This window comes from Centruroides sculpturatus, unplaced genomic scaffold, assembly GCF_000671375.1.
Source record: "Centruroides sculpturatus isolate CEXI.00-Female unplaced genomic scaffold, Cexi_2.0 scaffold376, whole genome shotgun sequence".
NCBI classification, from domain to species: domain Eukaryota; kingdom Metazoa; phylum Arthropoda; class Arachnida; order Scorpiones; family Buthidae; genus Centruroides; species Centruroides sculpturatus.
Window position 1 is genome coordinate 503153 of NW_019384863.1, and position 23258 is coordinate 526410.

Here is a 23258-nt window from a genome sequence, read left to right on the forward strand (position 1 = left end):
CCGAGTCGCATAAAATGTGTATAAATATATCAATTTCCTAACTTAAGAAGAATGCAGCAAAAATTCAAACGTTATTTTCTACAACTTATGTGTGTGAATAGTTTTTCCTGCAATGAATTTAGTAAAAATTAAAACGAGAAACCAGCTAACAGACTCACCTCGAAACTAATTTAAAACTAGCAGTGACTAATATTTAATCAAATATTTTTGATACATTACGTTTACATCAGTTCTAGAAGCTAAATTAAGTATACCTATTCTATTTTATAATTATATATGAATAAATAATTGTGATTTACCGGCATTTTCCCCCCTCTTTTATCTTGTATGTGGCCGGCGTTAGTTCAAAAGTTTTGAAATGCGGCCCTTACACAGAAAAAGGTTGCCCATACCTGGTCTAAGTGGCGAGGGGGAGGAAGGTGTGAAATACATACTAAGTTTAGATAGAAAAGAAAAGCCACAATTTAATTTAAAACACGAAGAAAAGGTACTTACATTTTAAACAGAAGAAAATTGAAACTCAACGTTGTCACTTTCAGGGACCACCACTTCACTCTTCTTCTCTCTACCGTGTCCCGACCTACTCTCTCTGTCCCTTCATTTTTTCTGTTTTACGACCCTTTGTCTACATTTCTTATTACCCTTTTACAACTGTACGCAAATGGATTGCACATGACCGACAAAACCGCATCTGAGGGAGAACGAGGAGGTCCGATATCACTACAGCTGCGTTTGCGCGTTACGTTCATGCGGCGTTGTGTTCGGTTACAACTTACAAGTGTAACACATTAAGTCAAGACATCGCGAGCGATCGACCAAAATTGGTTTTGCGATCGACCAGTCGATCGCGATCGACTTGTTGGCCACCCCTGATGGTCTACATCAGGGGTGGCCAACCCTGATGGTCTACATCAGGGGTGGCCAACAAGTCGATTTAATATTGGCATCGAAGAAGATTGTAAACCCTGAGACCATTAAATCGAAACGGAAGTCAGCATTCATAATGGTAGATCTTGGCCTTATAAGCAGGGGAGGATCTAGATTTTTCGGGGCCTAGGGCTTATTGAAGTCCAATGGCGCTCCATTTTTTGTTAATACAGTACAACTAATACTATAAATTATCATTATTATTATTAATTTTTAATATTAACTATTTATTACTATACGATAAGTGCTCATTGTTAATAAAAAAGTTTTAAAAATTTATGCTAATTTTTCAATTATTCAATTTTTGTGAACCATTCACACTTGGGGGCCCAAAGCTTGAATCCTATTAGTCCCTATGTAGATCCGATAAGTAACATTTTATTTAGGCGTTAAAATAAAGAGAGAAGGGCCAACAGGTAGCATCCGTCTGACACAAACAAAATATATTAATGAACTGGTGAAGAGATTCAACTTAAGAGGATGCGAAAACTGTCGCTACACCGATAGAGTCAAACATGAAACTTTCGAAGGAAATGGTCCAATATCAGAAAACGAGAGACAAGACATGAAAAATCGGCTTTTTTGTGTTGATCCTGGCAAAATACAATGGATGATTGCGAAGCGAGTTTTGAGGTATCTCTACGTATGGAATAACATACATCAAGAACAACGAAGAGCTTAATATCTACACGGATTCAGATTGCCTTGAGACGTAGATCACAGAAAGTCATGTACCGGTAACATTCTGATGTTAGCCGACGGTCCGATTAATTGGAAATCAAAGAAACAGACATCTGTTGCAATGTCGCCCATGAAAGTAGAGTATTCACCTCTAGCTGAAGCTTCGCGAGAAACAACTTACATAAAAAAGACTGTTAATACATATGGGTTTTAAAAGATGTGTAAAAACTTCACTTGTGTTTACTGCGATAACCAAAGCAAGATACAGTTATCGAAGAACGCGGTTTTTCACAAGCATAGACTTCTATGCTTGTACATATCGACGTAAACTATCATGTCACTCGAGAATTAGTCGAAAAAGAGGAAATTGTGATTTATTATTTGTACGGACTTAATGATCGCAGATGTTCTAACGAAACCACTAACGGGAACTAACTTTGGTAGATTCGTGAAAATGTTAAAATTAAATTGAAATAATTGATATTTGTTATGTATATAGCACACAGCGATAGAGGGAGTGTGAAAGAAAGTAAAAATGTAATTCCTGTGTGCTGAGACATATTTTGTATTAGACAGCATAATGTTGACGCGTTTTATATATATATTTTTTGGTCATAGGTCACTATATTTGTTTAGTCTGCTAAGTCTCTGTGTGACACGTTGTCTCCCCTCATTCAGCTTTTCTTCGTGTTACATCGAACTGTATATTTCTGTGCGTCGTTAGATTCGTTTATTTGCTTCATTTTTTGACAACTTCATATTTACAAATTCTCTTAGTCCAGAGTTAGCGAACCTTTTAGTTCGCGTACAGTATAGTAAGCATACTTATGCTTAAAAATGTTTATGCATGCCAAAGGTTTAGAATAACAATACTGTATTCAAAGGAATGAAATGAATATTGTTATTCTAATCTTCTATTGCTTTAATTATACCGAAATAAACGTAACGAAGCCAATTGAAAAAGGATAATCGGATGATAAACCGAAATTGCGTGATAAGTTACATGCCAGATGATTTCTCCCGATGTGACACAGGTTCTTCACCCGTTCTACGCCTACGGATAAGTTTTTTTTTTTTTTACATTAATTGAATTTGAACCTATAAACAACGCCCAAGACAATAATATATAATAAATATTTAAAGTCGTAACTTCTCTACTGCTAACAAAAAAATTTGTATTAAATATGTTGCATAGAGAAAAAAAATATTAATTTAAAAGCTTGTTTAATGATTTTTAATGATAAAACTTTATTTGAAAAGAATTTATCGCATTAAACATTTTTTTGATAACATAAATACTTTAATCAAGGTGCTCATATGTTATAATAAACTATGAGATAAACATAAAAGAGAAACAATTAATAAAAATTTTTTAAATTTAAATACTTCATATTAAACATTCAATAATAATAATAAACTACTTTCAGCTAAGTAATAATAATAATAAATATACTTAATAGAATTTTTAAGATGCCAGGTATCTATATTTTAAACATGTTAAACATTATAGACTTAATTAATAAGACAAACCTACAGTAGAAACAGTTAAAATTATTAAAAAAAGAGAAATATTTTCCCAACATCTCAATTAGAATCTCATAAACATATACTAAGCCTTATTGCCATATTTTACTCAATATGGTATATTATAAGGCCTTAAACTTCACATATAGATTATTATAAAGTGACATTTATAAACAAGTTAAAAACTTCATATTTTTAATAATAAAGATTAATTTATTAATAATATAAACTAAAAAATACAAATTGCCATTTTTTAAAAACACTGTTAATAATAATGAATAAAGTAAAATGAATTACTACATTTGTAACTCATATAACAACAACACAGGTTAAAATTTAGGCATTTTTTGCCATTCCATTAACTCGTTTCCAAAATTCGCATAGAATTTCAGTTAAAATAAATCTGTCAACATTCTTACCAAGCATATATATGATGAACCAATCTCCTACAGACAATCGCTTAATTAACAATTCCAAATAAGTTTCCCGTACAAGCCTGTAACGTATGGATAAGATATACAATCTCATCTTTCCACTTATTATTAAAATAATACGGTATATGACAGATATGGCACTCAATAAAATTAAAATGATAAACCAGAACCATAAAAATATAAAAATCTTTTCGTTAATTACATTTAAAGGTAACATACACAAATTATCAATTTTTATTATATTACCGGACGATCCATAATAGTAAAAAAAACATTTGCTCATCCTCGGGAACGTTTCTAGCATGGGATTTATTAAATTATCATCATCGTTCATGTTATATTTAATTACTTCTATTCCGTACTTTAAGAATTCGCCATTTAAAAATACATTAACCAAATACATTTGAGAAATGGCATTAATTAGACACAGTAATTCACAAGCAAAGTAACGAAGAGCGTAACAATCGTGACATCCCATACTTTCGTGTAGAAACTTAACTACGACAGCAATATTTTCCCGCTTCTGAGTTTCTTCGTACATGATGTTGTCACTCTTCAGACTCAAAGCTTGAATTAAGCCACCTTCGCAGTGTTTCCATATCCGTCTTGGCACGTAGAAGAGGACAGACTGAAAGAATAGGAAGAAGCAAACCCATTGATAATATTTATGCTGACGGAAATGCTCTTGGTTTTGATATTTTGAATTGATTCCGGGAAAAATGCTTCCTTCTTCGCTCATATTTGGCTTCTTTACTGTAAATGTGCCGTGAATCCAACAGTAAGTATCCATCACGTGTTTATCGATGTTTTTTCTTTCCATGCAGAGCATGGGTTCGCCGACATATTGCTTTGCTGATAGAATGGCGCAGAAAACGAGTAATATAACCACAGTGTAAATATAATGGAGACGAAATACCATGCTATCTGTTTCTATTCTGTTTATCCTCACTAATTTCTTTATTACATCAAATTTCAAAAGATCCAACATTTTTCAAATTCAATATTTTACTGAAATGTCTTGGCGCGAGACTAAACCAACGCCCTCCAAGTTCTTAATTAGTCAAATTGAATATTTTATTTTAAAATATGTTTAAAAATATCCTATTGTTTTTTTTATAAATATATTCTTAAAAGGTTTTAAAATACTTTTATNCCAACAGTAAGTATCCATGACGTGTTTATCGATGTTTTTTCTTTCCATACAGAGAATGGGTTCACCGACATATTGCGTTGCTGATAAAGGCACAGAAAACGAGTAATATAACCACAGTATAAATATAATGGAAACGAAATACCATGCTATCTATTTCTATTCTGTATATTCTCACTAAGTTCTTTACCACATCAAATTTCAAAACCTCTAACATTTTTCCATTTGAATATTTTACTGAAATGTCTTGGCGTGAGACTAAACCAACGCCCTGTAAATTCTTAATTAGTCAAATTGAATATTTTATTTTATAATATGTTTAAATAAAAGTTTTAATAATTTTTTATATGATTTAAATTTTATTTTATGAAATTAATTATTATAATTTTTTTATTATTTTAATTAAAACATCGTTAGGGTATTCCGGTAGTTTTTTTTATTAAACTCTTTCCGCCCTGTGGACATTAAGAAGGCCTCTTTTAGCAAGCCCATCGTGGGTTCGGCCAGGCCCACAATAGTGCGACTGGGTGGTGAGGGACGGGGTCCGACATATCCGGACGGACCCCCCCCGGAAGGCTTTGGAGTGCATGATCTTCTATGCTTGTTGTATTTGGTGGAAGGAATCTGCCAACGTCAATCAAGCAGGACCATGCTTACCATTCAAAGACTAGCTGCCCTACAGGTAACCCGTGCGTACAGAACTGTGTCTATGGAGGCAGCCTTAGTCCTTGTGAACTATTCCGTTGCTCCTGGTAGTCAGCCAGAAGGCAGCCTTCTACAGAACAACAGTGGAAGGTTGGTTTAGAGGCGAAACACTGTAATCAGAGGTACCCAGTTGTCCAACTCGGATGTCAGGCAGACATACTGGGAGTCCCGCATATAGGATAGGTCTAGATTGGAAAGTCGGTGAACCGACGAACTGCGGTGTTGAAATATACACTGATGGCTCGAAAGACGGCAGCCTAGTAGGTACAGCACCTACTAGGCTGCCGTCTTTCGAGCCATCAGTGTATATTTCAAAATAGGTGCTGTACCTACTAGGCTGCCGTCTTTCGAGCCATGTATTGCGTCTTTTCTGATGGAGTTCAAGTGTACTGTCAGTCAGTCAGTCTGAACAAGGAGACGTACGTGTTCCAGGAAAAACTGGTGGCCCTGGAAGAGTCTTCCTAGTGGATCCTACGACATCCGGGCCCGGAGCCGGTCACGGTTTACTCCGACACCCAGTCGTCGCTTCAGGCCTTGAGCAACGAATACCATCGACACCGTACGGTGCTGGAGATCAGAGGTAGGGTACTGAGGGCAAGGCACGAACGGCGAGTTGACCTGAGATGGGTCCGAGGCAGGGGCGAATTTTCTGGGCTTGCTTAGCATGTGCCGCATGCTTAAGAGAAAGTTTTGACTGCAGCTCAAAGGAGAGCGCTTATTCAAATTACTAGGTCCTACTGCACCGCCCCGAACACCTCATTGCAGATACTGGCTAGGAAGGCCCCTATCGATAAAGTCATTATTATGCACTCAAAGATCTGGCACATTAAATGGGACCGGAACATTAGCACCAACAGCCAGAACATAATGCACGAGGACTTCGAGAAAAATATACCATTCGCTCACTCCAGACATCCGTCAACTCCGAACAATATCCACTTTTGGACTCCCAATCATTCTGATATTCATATTTACACTCTCGGCTCAAAAACCCACTCCGACATTGGCTGCGGCTATGTTGCCTACAATAACAACGGCATGGAGATTGCTCTCGTACAGTGTTCCAGGCTGAGCTCTTCGCTATCAGCATGACTGCTTCTTGGGACGATCAGCATCATCATAATAAAAACATCACCATTACCACGGACAGTGCCTCTGCTCTGGCTTTACTTCAATCTCAGAACTTTCATCCCATAACGAACAACATCCAGGAATCTATTAACAATTCTTCCTGCAACTTCTATCTCAATTGGACTAGAGCACACCAAGGACAACAAGGCAACGAAAGGGCGGATGCCCTTGCTAAGGAAGACTCATCAAACCAGCACCTACTTATTGCCTACAACAAAATTAATCTTAAAACTATCAAGAGCATCCTGTGGCGAGACCTAGTTACCTCTTGGCAGGGCGACTGGGACAACAACAACTCTATCACTTATGATTTCAAACCCGACATCGAGGACTTTCTCACCTGCAAGTAGTATACTCCTTGCCACACTACTACATAAATGTTCACCAACCATGGTAGGCTCTTTGCCTACCTTGCTAGGTTTAAGAACACCAACAGGCATGAGTGCAACATTTGCAGTACTTATGACAGTAGTGAACACTACATCCTTCACTGTCCCATGTTGGACTTGGAACGTCTACATCTTAGGATTCTCACTGAGGCCCATAATTACAGCTGGCCTCCTCATAGCCTCAATTGTTTTCTCAAACATAAGGACACCTACGCTGCCCTCATGCAACTGATTTCTATGTATTTTAAAAGAACTACTGTTCCAGATTTTCTCGGTGATCTGTCATTGTTATTGTACACTGACTCACTCTCTCTCAACTGTGCAACCTTATCCCTGTTTCGCGTTTGCCTTTGTACATGCATTTTTCTCTTTGCATCCCGCTGCACAGGGCTTGCATGCCCACTGTTTCGTTTATCCTACTGATTGTACGGGTTTGCAATGTTTGTATATACGCGCTGTCGCTTGCCTTCTTTTGTTTGATTAATGTTGTCCCTGTACTTATTTTTATTATATTTTGTATTACCATCACTGTAACCCGTTTATACTGCTCTTTTTTATGTATGTATGTGAATTTACCCGGTTATGTTTTACGGCGCCGGCTTTTTATCTCTAACATACCTATGGTATGTTACATACCTATGGTAATACCTATCTGTAACATACCTATGGTATGTTACAGATAAAAAACTGAACTGCCAATATACATTTTATATAAACAAATAATGACAAATATGCCAATAATAGAGAGGTTGCGGCCGTTGTATTCAGCCCAAAACGTGAACGGCGAAAGGTCAAGCGCCGCCATCTGGCAATTCTAGACGGTCGATAATGGTGTTCGCCAAGGTCTTAGATAACACACCTTGGCGAACACCATTCGCCAAGGTGTGTTCGCAACGTCCATTATGGCAAGTAGAAGATCGGTTTAAACTTCATTTTGTTTTTTGTTTTTCAGTTAAAATTATGACCAATTTTATTAAAATAACGATTATTTAAGTATTTACGAATAATATTGTAAAGAAACGGACGATTTTAATCCAGAAATTATTTAATTATTTCATTTTTTAGTAAGTGATGCGAAATGCCCATAGAATTTACATATACAGCGTTTGTCTTCATAATAGCTTATCTTAAGGTAGGTTTGTTCTCCCACGGCATTTTCTACCATCAACAGCGTAATACGTTTGTAAATTTTCTAAAAATTAATTTTCCGAATTTACATAAGGCTACGATTACTATGGATGCGAATTCTGACGAAATTTTGTTCTGACGAGTACAGTACGTCCGAAATCCTCTTCAGAACAAGGTGGTTACACTGTGCGCGTTTTCTGATAGTCAGTACGTTTCTGCCTTCCAGCAAAATGGACGAACTTGGTGAGTTTATTTTCTTGAAAGTCCGTTGATTAAGTTATTGTTGATAGGTGGTGGGAAAACAGAGCATGTTAACCACTTATTTTCCAGAAGAGACGATAAGGGAGAGTTCCAAATGTTATATCAACATTTGTGGGACGACCCGCAAAAGTTTTTCGAGTATTTCAGAATGAGAGATATCTCTGTTGTGATAGTTTTTGTCTTTCATGCCCCACAAACACATATTATCGAACACAAGACTAATCAATTTATCAATATCCATGTTGAAAAAACCAAAACACTCGAAATTCAACGTCAGAACGCACGAAAAAATCAAACTCGTTTGAATGCTCGAATGGTTTTGACTACATCGTGCGTGTTCTGTCATGCCCTTCGCTGCCAAAGTAAACACTCTCATTGGAGAACAGGTATTTGTTTGTTCGGACGAATTCGTCAGAACTCGACAGAACAAAATTTCCCCAGAATTCGCATCCATAGTAACCGTAGCCTAAGCCACTACTTTCCTCGACAAAAGTATGAGGTAGTCCGATGGTACGGTAGGAGACACCACGCTAATGAAAAATAATTATTTAGTGTTATTAAACACCCTATAAATATTTTAAAATAGTTTAATTTGTTTAATTATCTTTGTTGAAAAAATAGCGGATACATATTTAACATCTTCGATGTTAAATGTATCCGCCATTTTTTCAACAAATCTCCTGTGAGTCAATGCGCGACTTTCACTGAGTCACGTGATGTTGCGAACGTGCGCCGCGACGATTTTTTTCTTAGAGTTAAAACGTAAACCGTATACTTCTGCTTGCCGTACAAGTTTAACGTTTGTACTTGCCCCTCAACCTCTATTGTGTATAGGGGGATCTACATAGAGATTAATAGGGCTTAAGCCTTGGGCTGTCAGTGTCAAAGGCCCACTGTGTCAAAATTTGAGGGCCCTTGACACTGGGAGGGCCCACAAAATTCAAATTTTTAATACTTTTTCATTATAATATATTTCATATATTTCATGTATAGATATAATGGGCTTTATAATAGTCCATACTTTTTTATTCACACCAAATAACATTTCTGCCTATTGTTTAGTGCAGGGGTGTCCAACCCGCGGCCCGTGGGCCGCATGCGGCCCAAGGCAAGTTCCAATGCGGCCCAATAAACGTGTAAACAAAACCGACAAATGTTTTAATTTATTATTATTTATTTATTTCAACGGCATAAACTCAAAAAAAGTTTCACAAAGCCGTAAACCTTTATTCATATTTTATTTTTGAGTGGAAAGAAAATATTTTCAAATACTTGGAGATGTGTGAATGCGGAAGGATTACTAAATAAAGCTGGAGTTGTGACTCAAAGGATTATAGACCCAAATTTGGGAAAAGGAGGGAAAGATGAGAAAGGACAAAAGATGTAGTAGTGAGAAACGTTAAATAGATCTTCTGTTAAGCAAATATGGACCCGTAATTTTTCAACCTTTTTCACTTCTTTATCTTTTGTCCTTTGCCTCTTTTTCCCCGCACTTGGGTCTATAATCCTTTGATTCACAACTCCAGCTTTATTTAGTATTTCTTCCAACGTTGCAAGATTTGGCTACATTGCGCCAAATGTGGCTACTTTTTTTTGTTTGACGTAAAAAATATCATTTGGCGCTTTGGCTACTTTTTGGGCTACATATTATTTATAATTATATTAGTTGAATAAAAATGCACTTTAAAATGGTGTTTCGTCGCTTTTTATTAATTAGAGACCCAAATAAAACAAATATTTGTGTTTTTCAAATAAATTTTCGTTTGTCTCTTTTATAATAAATGAATTTATCTATTTCTAAGTAAAAATTGAAAGTGTCTGTAGAAGTAATTTTTTAAAATATCCTTTTTCTTGATAAAGTTTTAATACTTATTATTATAATCTAGACATGTTAATTTTTAAATATACTTGTATATTGGGCCACAAGTATATATAATATATACTTGTGGCCCAAAACTCCTTGACTTCTTCCAATGCGGCCCAGAGAAACAAAAAGGTTGGGCACCCCTGGTTTAGTGCCTATTATTATTATTATTATTATTATTATAACTTTCATCATTCCCAAAAATTTTGGTCAGGATTCGCCTCTGCTTATATTCTAGGACCTTGAGGTCAACCTATGCCTTCGTGCCTAAAATTGGCCGAACTACAATAAGTTGTGATTGGTTAGTTACCCAATTACTGACCCGGACATCGGAGGTTTCCCCATTTTGTGTCCAAGCTTGGACAAGGAGATGGGTGCTGCTCCTGTCGGTGTTCTCGCGGTGACGCGAGGCACTATGTAGTTGACTGTCCTCTACTGAGGAGTTTCGCAGGACGGTCGACGACGTCGACTGGTCTCTTCGAACGCTGGCAGCAAGTAAAGGAAACTTATTGAAACTAAAGGAATTGATGGGAATTTAATGTCTTTTCGGCCTATCAGCCCAAGTGTTTAGCTGGGCTGGGCCCCCTTTCTTGAAGAGGAGAGTCCCGCTGACCGTTTTAAGACGACATCCTGAGTGGATGATCAGCCGATTAGACGTGTCAAGGCTCCTCCTGCAACACCGTCGTCTTATAAGACCATGCATGAGCAAGCCTCTATATGGCAGAGAATTCATAGTGCAGTGCAACTGCACCAAAACTTTATCCCAAAGTAAGAGGATCGGACTCGAGAGAGAGGAAGGCTGGTCCCTCTAGGTTATACTGCCAGAGCCCGAGCATTTACCTCGGTTCGGTCTTAAGTTTGGCCATCGCTGTGATTACTCGGTGCCCGCTTCGATGATTAGAATACTGTACAGTCTATTTATATCTGTAGTGCCTGTAGTGATTATCACTAATTATATGTTAATGTCGCCATTATATATATATATCTATATTTCGTATTGTCGCTTATCGGTGTGTTTTGTAATTTCAATCCGTAAATACGTATCACTTCTTGCGGTGTGGTGGTGCAAGCCTGTAATTGGTCCCTGAGCTCCAGTGGCGTAGCGTAGTGGGGGCGGCCCGCCCCGGGCGGCACTTTTTAGGGGGTGGCAAAATTTCACGATAAATAATAATAATATCTTGTAAAAATTTGAATCATTTCATTTCATAGTTTTGTCGCACCTATGATTCGGACCGATTGAAATGAGCACGGAATTATTTATTACTTATTCTGTGATGAAACTGAATTTTAGTCTTTTAAATTGAGATACCTAAATAAGGGGGTGGTGAAATTTTTCTCCGCCCCGGGCGGCTGACACCCACGCTACGCCACTGCTGAGCTCTGACGTGTATTACACGTCATGTCTATGGCGTGGAGTATAAATAGAAGGGCCACGTGTGTAAGAATATCTTTTTTCTCCTGGATCTTGTCCGATCTGTAACAGAGGAATCGAGCTGGAGTGCAGAAACAAAAGGGAAAGAAAGAATAACCACGTGGAAATGGAAATCAGCCCAGCAAGAGAGAGAGACATCACACAGAGGACTCAACTATCATTGTCTTTGTAAATAGATTTGGACTAGTCCTAACCTATAAGATTCCGGATTATCGCGTCGCGTAAGTTACGATTGATTGTTTTTTTTTTTGTTCTTGTGTCGCACTAGAACTGACGGCGGATTTCCTATCTATTTTTTGAATTGTAAATGTACTCAGAATTATATCGTTCTCCGATTAAATCTGTTTTGTACAGTCCTTATCACCCTCTTACTCTCACCTTCACAGTGTCGTATTTCAGTATGCTATAGAACTACATGCCACTTGGCGGAGCAGAGACTCCAACTTAAAGTTGTGATATGATGAACGACCCCCGAAAAATTCCTGAGGATTTGTTCGACTCGTCCGGATTCGTTTACGGGTCCTCCAGAGCGGTAGGCTGCCACCTTGACCGTTGGGCCATCCGGCCAGTTACTGTAGTAGTAAACATCGTTCCGGTGGTGATTCATACACGAATTGTCCAGTTTTCGTCAGTTAAGTAGTTTGCGCCTCGGAATAAATCATTTTATTATCGAGCGCATTTAGTGAAGAAGTGGTGTTGCAGAGTTTAGTGAAGAGGCTGCTAAACTAGTGTTACATAACATCACTCAATCAGCGCTTTCTTGAAGCATTCTGTCATTGTTCAAGCGGATATTTACTCTGCTGCATTACAGCGTTTTAATTAATACAGCATATCTTTTTCGTTCTGTCGGTCGTGTTTAAAAATATGTGAATACATAATTTACGTTTAAAATTCAACGAACAAATCTTTAATAATACCTTAACTGTGAAAGAACAAAAGAGAATTACAAGTACAGAAATACAATGGGTGATCGGTTAACGAACACATGTTCGGATAACGAACATTTCACTGAACAAACACAAGAAGCGACGTAAAATAACGAATACCGATTAGTCTTCCTTTGTCTTCAGGCAACAATTCGAAACTTCTCGGAGCGCGGGAGACTTCGACATCGACGTTCTACCCAGTATATACTGATCGGATAGTATTCCCCGAACTTTGAAACTCTCCCTTGTAATTCCAGCCTTTTGTATTTCTGACAGAAACAATTTTTTTATGTTTTCTTCTAAAAATGCGTATTTATGCCGATATCTGCTATTAAAGATCTTTTGAAGAAGTGGGAGGATGTCAGAACAACGGTCTTAAAATGGCATCCAAACCAAGTTGAGGTTAATAGGCCTAGGGATCTGTACAGTTACAATGCCATTAATTACTTCTGAAAAATCGTGAAGAAGACAGAAAAGCAATCGACATTGGACAGATTCTTTAACACGTACGAACGGAAAAAACGTGACTAATAAAAATGCAAAACCGTGTATACAGTAGAGCGTCGTTTACCCGAAAGTCGGTTATCCGAAACGTCGGTTATCCGAAAGAATTCCAGTCGGCAAATTTAAATTTTCGTAGTGCTGTGGCGCTGCAATCTGTGGCTATATCTTGGGCTACTCCAATATTTTTTTTGTTGATGCGTGTGTTTTAGCTGACAACACTGGCACTTTTGTGTGGTGTTTTTCTGAGCACTGTGTCATGCTGAATCGAACGTTTTTGATACTAGATTAACTTGTAAAGTATAAATTTTTTTGTTTTTATATTTTTCAATATATTTATTTCGTTTGTAAAAAATAAAGAAATAATTTTTAACGATACAATAGCCACGATTATTATTTTAAAAAGTTTTCATTAGGCTTAACATCGACGAAAATTCAACGCGAAGCGACACGCAACGGAGAAAAACTTCAACATGGGATAGGTTAATATATTTTTTCGTACATATTCGGTTATCTGAAAATAAGTTATCCGAACAACCCCAGTCCCCAATTGATTCGGATAAACGACGCTCTACTGTATATGTATTTTTATTATTACATATAAATAAACGTAGTAAGAAAGCATATATTTTTTATTTTTTGGGATTTCCAGAACGAATTAATCAAATTCCCATAAAAACCTATGGTAAATCGATAATCGGTTAACGAACAATTCGGGTAGCGAACAAAGTCTTGGAACGGATTATGTTCGTTAACCGATCACCCACTGTATACCACTTATGTACTGGATTGAACGTATGTTTAACGATAAGCACGTCTTGCTGAGTTAAAGCGCTTCATACTTTTTGTTCGCTGAATGCGTCCATTTTACGTAATATAAATGTTATACAGGAAATCGACTTTGCGGCGGGAATGCAGTTAAATTGGAAAAAGTTTGATAAGAAATTCGATTGAAGGTAGAAATCCTTTTAATAATGTAAAAACAGCAATATGAATTTAAACGTGAGCAAGGATAATTATGGAGTATATCTTTTTAGATATTAATATAAAGTTAATTTTACTTTAATAAGTGAACAACAGATGACGCTAAGATGAATGTTACGGCTTCTGTGTCACCGACTCTGCGTGACCAGCTAGTTTTTACATACGGTATACAATAATGATTTTAATTTTACATTTAATTAGTTATACATCGAACCTATCCATTGTTATTCTTGTTCATTAATATCTGTAAATAGCAATTATTATTATTAAATTTTCAATTTTACTTATTTTTTTTTTATTTGAAATTTGCGAAATTATTAACAGTACGATCCTTCAGTTTTCAAGTGTGCAGTATCGTAATAAGCTATGAACAATTTACTGAAAATAGCATATTAATATAATTAAATTTATTAATTCCATGTGTGGAAAAAGTATACGAGAGAACGATATTTCTCNTTATTTGAAATTTGCGAAATTATTAACAGTACGATCCTTCAGTTTTCAAGTGTGCAGTATCGTAATAAGCTATGAACAATTTACTGAAAATAGCATATTAATATAATTAAATTTATTAATTCCATGTGTGGAAAAAGTATACGAGAGAACGATATTTCTCTGCATTATCACTTAAAAACTATTAAAACAGATAAAGTTTTTAATTCAGACTTTCTAAAACTCCTTTCGCCCTGTGGACACTAAGATAATTTTCTTAGCGAGTCCATTATGAGTTTGACTGGGTCCACAATTAGCGGCCGTATGGTAATGGACGGGACTGACATTTCCGAATGGACTCCCCTCAAAACAGTTCTCGGGTTTTTCGATCCCAGTTCTTTAACCTCTCGTCCTTTGGACGTCAATGGATACAGACTAGAGAAAGCATCGTCTCTCAATTTGCGGTATGAACACAGGAATTCAGGGAAAAGGGGTAATGACTGCCAATAATTTTAATTGAGCAAATTGTTCGATTTAAAACAAGTTTATACTTAGGCGATTCAAAATTTTCTAGTCCCAGGTCTATAAAAGCTGCACATTTTAATTTTTTAAAATAATTTTATGATATTTTATATATTTCTAAAGGTCTAAGTTAAGTTACTTTAAATTAAACTTTATTTTTCTATTAACAAATTCGCATCTATTTTACTAAAATAAGGATCATAATACGTTAAATTGCGAATTTTTAATTAAAAATTAATAATTTAAGAGCAATCGTCGTAAACGGTTTGACAATATACAATTTTAGGAGTCTGCAAAATTTTTCATTTTTATGGAAGAAGTACGTGGACTGGTTGGGAAGTGTCGTTGTAGAATTGCCATTGAACAGAATCTTCTCAACGAAGACTCTTGCCAGAATTAATATTGAACATCTCAAAGTGGAATGGGATATCGAGAAAGCACGCTTACGAAAAGGTTTATTATTTGTCTGCACGTTTAAAGATTCGTCAGAAGGATGAGATGTGAAACTTCCTATTATCGTTATTTTATAATAAATTGGTTACGTTCATTATTTTTCTATTATCATTATTTTTTAGTTAGTTACGAAAAAAACATTATTATACTGCATAATACTATAATTTTTTCCTTGTTGTAATATAATTTTTTGAAAAATCTATTTTCGCTTAACTAAATGGCCGAGTGGTTAAGGTATCATACTACATCTCTAGAGAACCGGGATCGAATCCGAATGGGCCAAAGATCCTAGAAAATATTTGAAGGTAGTTCGTCCATATATGTCGGGTCTCATCTCTCGTCACCCTGTCGTCCCATTGTGGGCTTGGCCGAACCCAAAATAGTCTTGCTACAAAAGTTCCTCTTAGTGCTTACAGAGCGATTATAATTAAAATACTAAAAAGAACAAATCAATTTTAAATCTAGATAGCTTAATGCAAACACTACATTGTTTAAAGTGTCTAACTGTTATTTTTATTTAATCGTATTTCTGTATTCATAAATGCAAAAATATGATTTAGAACTGAAGAAGCAGACTGTAAACACAAGACTAACAAGTGTAAGGTTAAGCGCAAAAACAGTCGATGCGGTTGCTTTCGACGTGAACGCGGATGAATTTTCAGTAATTAGCCATGGACAACACTTGCTATTTTATTTAATTAGGCAATTGTACTTTAATGAAGGCATTTGCAACCTGATATGAATATTAATAAAACGGGAACATTCAAACAATGCAACATTGAAGAGAAGATACTGCACGTTGGCACATTAAAAAATAGAAAAATAACTATGTAAATAAACCTTTCATGTGTTTTTTATTATAATTATTTTTATTTATTTAAGTGCATCTTACAATCTCATTTGGGATGCCATATATTGTACAACTGACCCTGTTCACTTCAAATAAATTAATACGTTCATATACGTGCCAGTTTCAATGACAGATCTTAACGTGTTTATAATTGTTGCACAATATTATAGTATTATTATATTTTTATTTAAATAGGACAGATTTAAATAACATCAAATTCATTTTCGTGGTTCTCAATTTTACAGTACTGTATGTATATTCTCACTACCATAAAGGCCTGCAACCAAATTTTAAGAAACATTCGTTTATTTATTTTTTACACCGTTATAAATAAAATTATATTTAAAGGAAGAAAAATAAAAAATTCATATATATATATATATATATATATATATATATATATATATATATATATATATATATATATATATATATATATATATATATATATATATATATATATATATATATATATATATATATATATATATATATATATATATATATATATATATATATATATATATATATATATATATATATATATATATATATATATATATATATATATATATATATATATATATATATATATATATATATATATATATATATATATATATATATATATATATATATATATATATATATATATATATATATATATATATATATATATATATATATATATATATATATATATATATATATATATATATATATATATATATATATATATATATATATATATATATATATATATATATATATATATATATATATATATATATATATATATATATATATATATATATATATATATATATATATATATATATATATATATATATATATATATATATATATATATATATATATATATATATATATATATATATATATATATATATATATATATATATATATATATATATATATATATATATATATATATATATATATATATATATATATATATATATATATATATATATATATATATATATATATATATATATATATATATATATATATATATATATATATATATATATATATATATATATATATATATATATATATATATATATATATATATATATATATATATATATATATATATATATATATATATATATATATATATATATATATATATATATATATATATATATATATATATATATATATATNTATAATAATATTTTTATAAGTGATATAAAAGAAATTTTCTGATGCAATAATTGCATAGATGTCGACATCTATTTTCGAAACTTTCACAATATTTCGCGTTTTCAAGTGGCATAATTAGATAAGATGAATTCTAATTTAAATAATTTATTTTATTTTAAATATGATATATTTATCTTAAAGATTATTACAAGAAAATTGATATTCAAACTAACTTAAATTTCAAAAATTTGTCTTTTCTTTTCTGTTCTATCTTTTTTAATAAGCAAATTTTCTAGGATACACCTATAAAAAGTAAGTCCGATTAAATATATATTAATGATGTTTTAAGGATGGCCCACCCCATTATTCTCTCACTCTAAAACTCGACAGACAACCAAATGTAGAATTTAATCATGATTTATGTGTGTAAATGCACTGTATTGATGTTTTGTATGTGGTTGGATAGTCTCACTCCCACTGTTTTCCACCCCAATCTCGAAAAACACGACCAAGCATGTTTTTTTAAACTTTAAAAATGTATTAAAAGTATTGTGTTTTATCTACAATAATAAAATTCAATATAAATTCAAATGTAAATATATTTGTATAATTATTCTAATAATAATTTTCTGTTTTATCTGTTATTATTTCTTTAGTAAATTATTAATATTAAATACAACAAATCATTGATTATGGACTTATTTAAAAATCAAAAAGAAAAAAAAATGTCTTATAAAGTAACAATATGGTCAAATAAAATAGATTCTCTATAAGTTTTCTCTCGTGAGTTTATAATTTATTAAATATAAAAGTATTTCTGTTAATTAAATAAATATTAAAAGAGTCTACGAATAAGTTTTACGGGCGGTTAAGATGTCAGCCTAGCTATTTTAGGGATATGGGATTTAATCTGGGCAGGTCGAAAAACTTTAGGAATCTTTCATGTACTTCCTCCGTATCTCATTAGCTGGCTACCTTTATTGTAGCTTGACTAAACCCATAATGTGTAATATTTAAAAGGATCTTTTAGTGCCCGTAGGACAGAGCCATAACTGAAAAAGTCGCGTGAAGTAATACAGTATGTAAAATTACACATATTTAGAAATTTGCACGATAAACAAAATTATTTTCTTTTTGATGAATATCTTAAAATTTATTTGTTTTTAAATTTACATTAATTACACGACAATTTAAATTATTAATAGTTTCATCTTTATTGTATATATGAACTTTTTACATTAAAATATATAAGTTTTGGAAGAAATAATATCTTCAGTTGACTTAATTTTCTATTATTGCTGTTTAGTTTTTGATTTTTGGAAAAAAACTGTTATACAAATATGTATTTTGTATCCAATTTTGTTGATAATAATACAGTATATCGAATAATATATTTATGTTTCGTTGGAAAGTCGACGTGAGCTGGTAAATGTCAAAGTGCCATGCAAACAAACACGAATTAAATAAATTTTAGTTTATTTAATACCTTAAAAAATAATTGAAATATTCTAATTCAATTAACATTGCAAAATTAGATTAACTTATTAAAACACTCTTTATTAATTTCATATAATAGATGAATAATAAATAATTGTTGATATATTTTTAAACCGAAGATTTATTTAAGTAATAAATTTTATAATTATTAAAAATTGAACTGTAAAAATTACTTATTGGATTGCAATGATAGCATATTTTATTATTATTTAAAATATAAATTTTAAAAATTATTATTTAGATTCATTATATGTATATATAATTATTTATATTAAATGTAATTACAATTATTTTGTCATGGTTTAATATTAAGAGTAAACAATACACGTGACAAAGAAATGTGCGATAAATGCTAAGCAATCTGCTAATTACGTAACAAACAGCTGTTCTTTTAAAATATCTTGCTCTATTTCTCAATGGTATGATATACACTTACAGTAATTTTCTCTCTGTTTTTTTTAATTGTGTGTGATTAGTCATATAATTTAAAAATAATATACATGTATATAAAAGATAGTATATATCACAATATTTTTATATGTTAATTTTAATATACACATTATACTACATATAGTTTTAATTATGATATATTAAGATGATATAAATATTTTAAACTATATAATCATAATATATAATACATATCAAAGGGTTTTATTCTATGGAGTAGGTCTCAACTCCTATGTTTTATGAGATAGGAGTTGAGACCTACTGTCAAATGAATAAACAATATACTGTATATAAAAGGATTCTATTATAGTTTAGTGATAAAATTCTAATTAAAAAACAATATATTCCTATTGATTTATTTTATTAATGTTATTTAAATTATATCCACTAATTTACCAAAAATGATTTCCAAATTTATTTATGTTGTAATGTGTGATTCGTCTGTCTGTCAATACAAAGTCTAAAGATTATTTACACGAAAATTTCTTTTCTAAACAACATAATCTGCAGAATTGCTATTTTAGTAGATATCAATAGACTAAACTTTTAAATATTTGTTTTTTAGCTTTAAAACAAATTCTATAGATAATTATTTCCAATACTTTGTATTTATTTCATGAGAATTATATTTATTATGCTACTTCATAAATTAGGTTTCTGTATTAATAATACTGTACTTAATTATAAGGAGAAAAATTATACAAAAGCTTTAATATTTGATTTTTCTGAGAATTTTCATTATTTTTACATATAAAACGTAAAATTTATATTCGTATAATATTGAATAATAATAATTACGTAAATTTTATTATTTAAACGTATTTCTTTTGATAATAATTATGTAAAATTAGGCCTAATGCTATGTCTGAAATTATTTTTTGTAATTGTTTATAAAAGTTTATTGAAAATGAAGGTCATTTCTCTTCATTTACTTACTTAGAGCGTTATCTTAAACAGATCTTAACTTATAAAAATACATAAAATAAATTATAGTTTGAAGCTGGTTAAATAGGATTCGAATATATGTGAAGTTTAAATCTTGTTAAGATTTATTTTTTACAGAAAATCTTTGTATAATTTTTATTTATTTAGTTTTTATTTCGAACTAAAACTATGGCCAAACTAGATTTTTCAATCGAGTAACTGGTTTAACCTGTTAAAAGTTTCGTGATCTAACTTTACCCAATATAACGCAGATTACGTAAAATAATACCTAAAAACTGATTACAAAAATACATTTTCAATTGTTTTTTCTAATTTTCTTTTAATTATAAATAATTATTATATCTACGAGTTATTTATTATTTGGCCTNCAAAAAAAAGAAAAATTTTTTTTTATTTAAAACGACTTTTAAATGTTTGCAAACATCAGTCTTTGTAATAAAATATACATGTACTTAAAAATCGTGTATACATCACAGCTGTAACGTAGTACATTTGCATTGTAAGGTACATGTTTTTTTTTACGTCGGCACAATATAGTTGATGCCATACTGCCAAATGCCGAACTATTTGAAGGCGACTAACCGACATTACGGTTGGTTTAGTTTTAAAGTCCATTGCACGTAATACTCAAACCATTTTCAGTATTGTATATCCATTCACCATTCTAGGAAATCAAACAGATAAAAAAAAAGAATAGCATTAATAATAAAAACTGACCTTCGAGTAAAGTTAATCGATAAAGATTTAAAGATCTTTTTATAAAACATTTATATTTATATCAAACGAGTACAAGTACAAGATATCCGGTTAGCAACCGAACATTAATAAACAGTTCAAGTAGTAGTAGAATTGCTTAATACTAGAATAACCTAGTTTTCCAAGGTAACAAAGTGGATAATTATTTGCACATGCAAAATTATTCTATGCCCAAACTCAGATTTTTATACTTCTTGTTTTGATTAATAATACGACTAAGTTTTTATAGAAATTTCTAAAGTCTTACCACGTATAGTTTATAAATCAATTTAGCTACTTCGTCATTGTTTATTTCTGTTGCCTTCCTTCTTTTTATTTTGTTCTGTGTTGTGCATTTTCGTCACTAACTTCCTAGCGTGTCCGCTTGGATCGTGATGATTTGTATGTACGCTGGCTTCTTTCTTCGTTCTTTGTTTTCCACTATGTCCAGAATATAAATATTTATCTTGATCAAAATTATAATGTTCGTATTCGTCGAAATGACTTTCGGACATGGCGAACGATTGTATTTTCAATAAATCTAAAATATGAACTACGACTGCAACGTAGCAGCTGCTTCTATATATACACGTAACAGTTAAACACGCCTCTTCCTGTATTACGTCATTACCTGTTTTCGTCATCCAATGTTTTATCACCATTGTTTTGCCAGGTTTAAATTGCATTCACATGATGAAAAATCAAAATAACATTTCTGTTTTCTCATAAGATTATACTTATTCATCGTTTTAACTATTAATTTTAACTGGTTTTTAATTTGTTTATTATTAAAAAAAACTATTGTTTTTACTTAAGAAATAATGTTATCTATTTTGATTTCAAAAGTAATTTGTAATGTTAATAAATGTAGATAATTTCTTTGCAAATTATTAGATAAATAAAATATGTTTAAAATCAGTATAAAATTAAAACATTTTATAATTGAATATAATTATTATTTATATCATTTTATTATACATGTTTCTACAGAAGCAAATAAGTAATGTGTATTTTGTTTTGTCTTTTAAAATAATTCAGAGCTATTGGTTAAAAAGAAGTTATATGACTCTAAAAAAATTTTTTTTCTTGGTATTTAACCTTTAAACATGGCAATAATTGAAGCATAACGTCTTTTATGAAATTCAAATGTATAAAATTGCAACACGTTCTGTAATCTAATCCAAATTTTTGTTTTTAGAACAGTTAATGAATTTAAAATTTTGTTTCTTATTAGTTTCCTACTTTATTTCTTAAATTTCTAAATTAACAGAATTTAATTAATCTATATTTTAATCACTAAAAAATAAACTGACTGAAAAATTGTATCAAAAGAAATTTAATTATTATAGCTATAAATATTTATCTACATTTATTGGAAATATAAAAAAATATATAAATATAAAATTATAAACATGTGGCAATAAATTAAAATAGAAGATCTATTTAGGCTATATACAATCTTATTTTTGATTTATTAAACTTCTAAACGCCTATGATTAAGTTAGTAAAGAGCAAACAAGCGTATAATGTTTAAGAAAAGATTATATCTTAATTTTATCACGATGATTGATCAGTTTTTCTTAAATTAATACACAATTAATTGTTTTCAATTAATATAATTAGTAATTAATTGTTGAAAATTGCTTGAATATAAGTTTTTGTAATAACCATATTGCTTAAATAATTAATCTCATAAATTTATACTGATCAATAGTTTCTCATAAAGAAATGCTTATATCAAAAGTAAAAACTGTGTAAATTTATTAATAAAATTTCCATAAGAGATAGACTTATTTCACTTTATATACTTTTATAAGAGAAATTTTCGTTATTAAATATCTAAATTTTAAAATTAATTATTTTGAAAATTGTTAAAAAATGAAATTCAGACAAGTTTTAGAATTTAATATAAATTAATGTAAAGCATTTTAGAAATTATTCAAAATTTATATTAAAATTCATGGTTATTAAATATCAAAATTAAATAAAAATATTTATATAAATTATATTATATTATACTAAACTTTAATCACGATAACTGAAATAACATTTTTAAACCACATAAGTCGATCGATCTCTTTAAAAAATAAACAAAATATCATGCGATCAGTTATTTGAAGATCAATGTATATAGAATCAATGTACTGTAGTGTACATGTATTTAATT

At 31.5% G+C, this 23258-nt stretch overlaps 1 protein-coding gene across 2 annotated transcripts; it reads right to left on the reverse strand.

Annotated features, from left to right (window-relative positions):
• Positions 1-3064: 3064 nt before the first annotated feature.
• Positions 3065-5118, reverse strand: LOC111630707 (innexin shaking-B-like). 2 transcript variants are annotated; one of them, XM_023374852.1, is made up of 2 exons: positions 4753-5118; positions 3065-4371 (listed from the first exon to the last, which is right to left on the reverse strand). In XM_023374852.1, the coding sequence occupies exons 1-2, from the start codon at positions 4765-4767 to the stop codon at positions 3469-3471; spliced, it is 918 nt and encodes a 305-aa protein (XP_023230620.1). In that variant the 5' UTR covers positions 4768-5118; the 3' UTR covers positions 3065-3468. The 2 variants fall into 2 exon arrangements, with proteins under 2 accessions (XP_023230620.1, XP_023230619.1); XM_023374851.1 differs by lacking the exon at positions 4753-5118 and having other exon boundaries at positions 3067-4605.
• Between the last annotated feature and the right edge of the window lie 18140 nt (positions 5119-23258).

Excerpts from the sequence above, each read along its gene's own strand:
- LOC111630707 (XM_023374851.1), bottom strand. The coding sequence starts at position 4,554 with ATGTTGGATCTTTTGAAATTTGATGTAATAAAGAAATTAGTGAGGATA.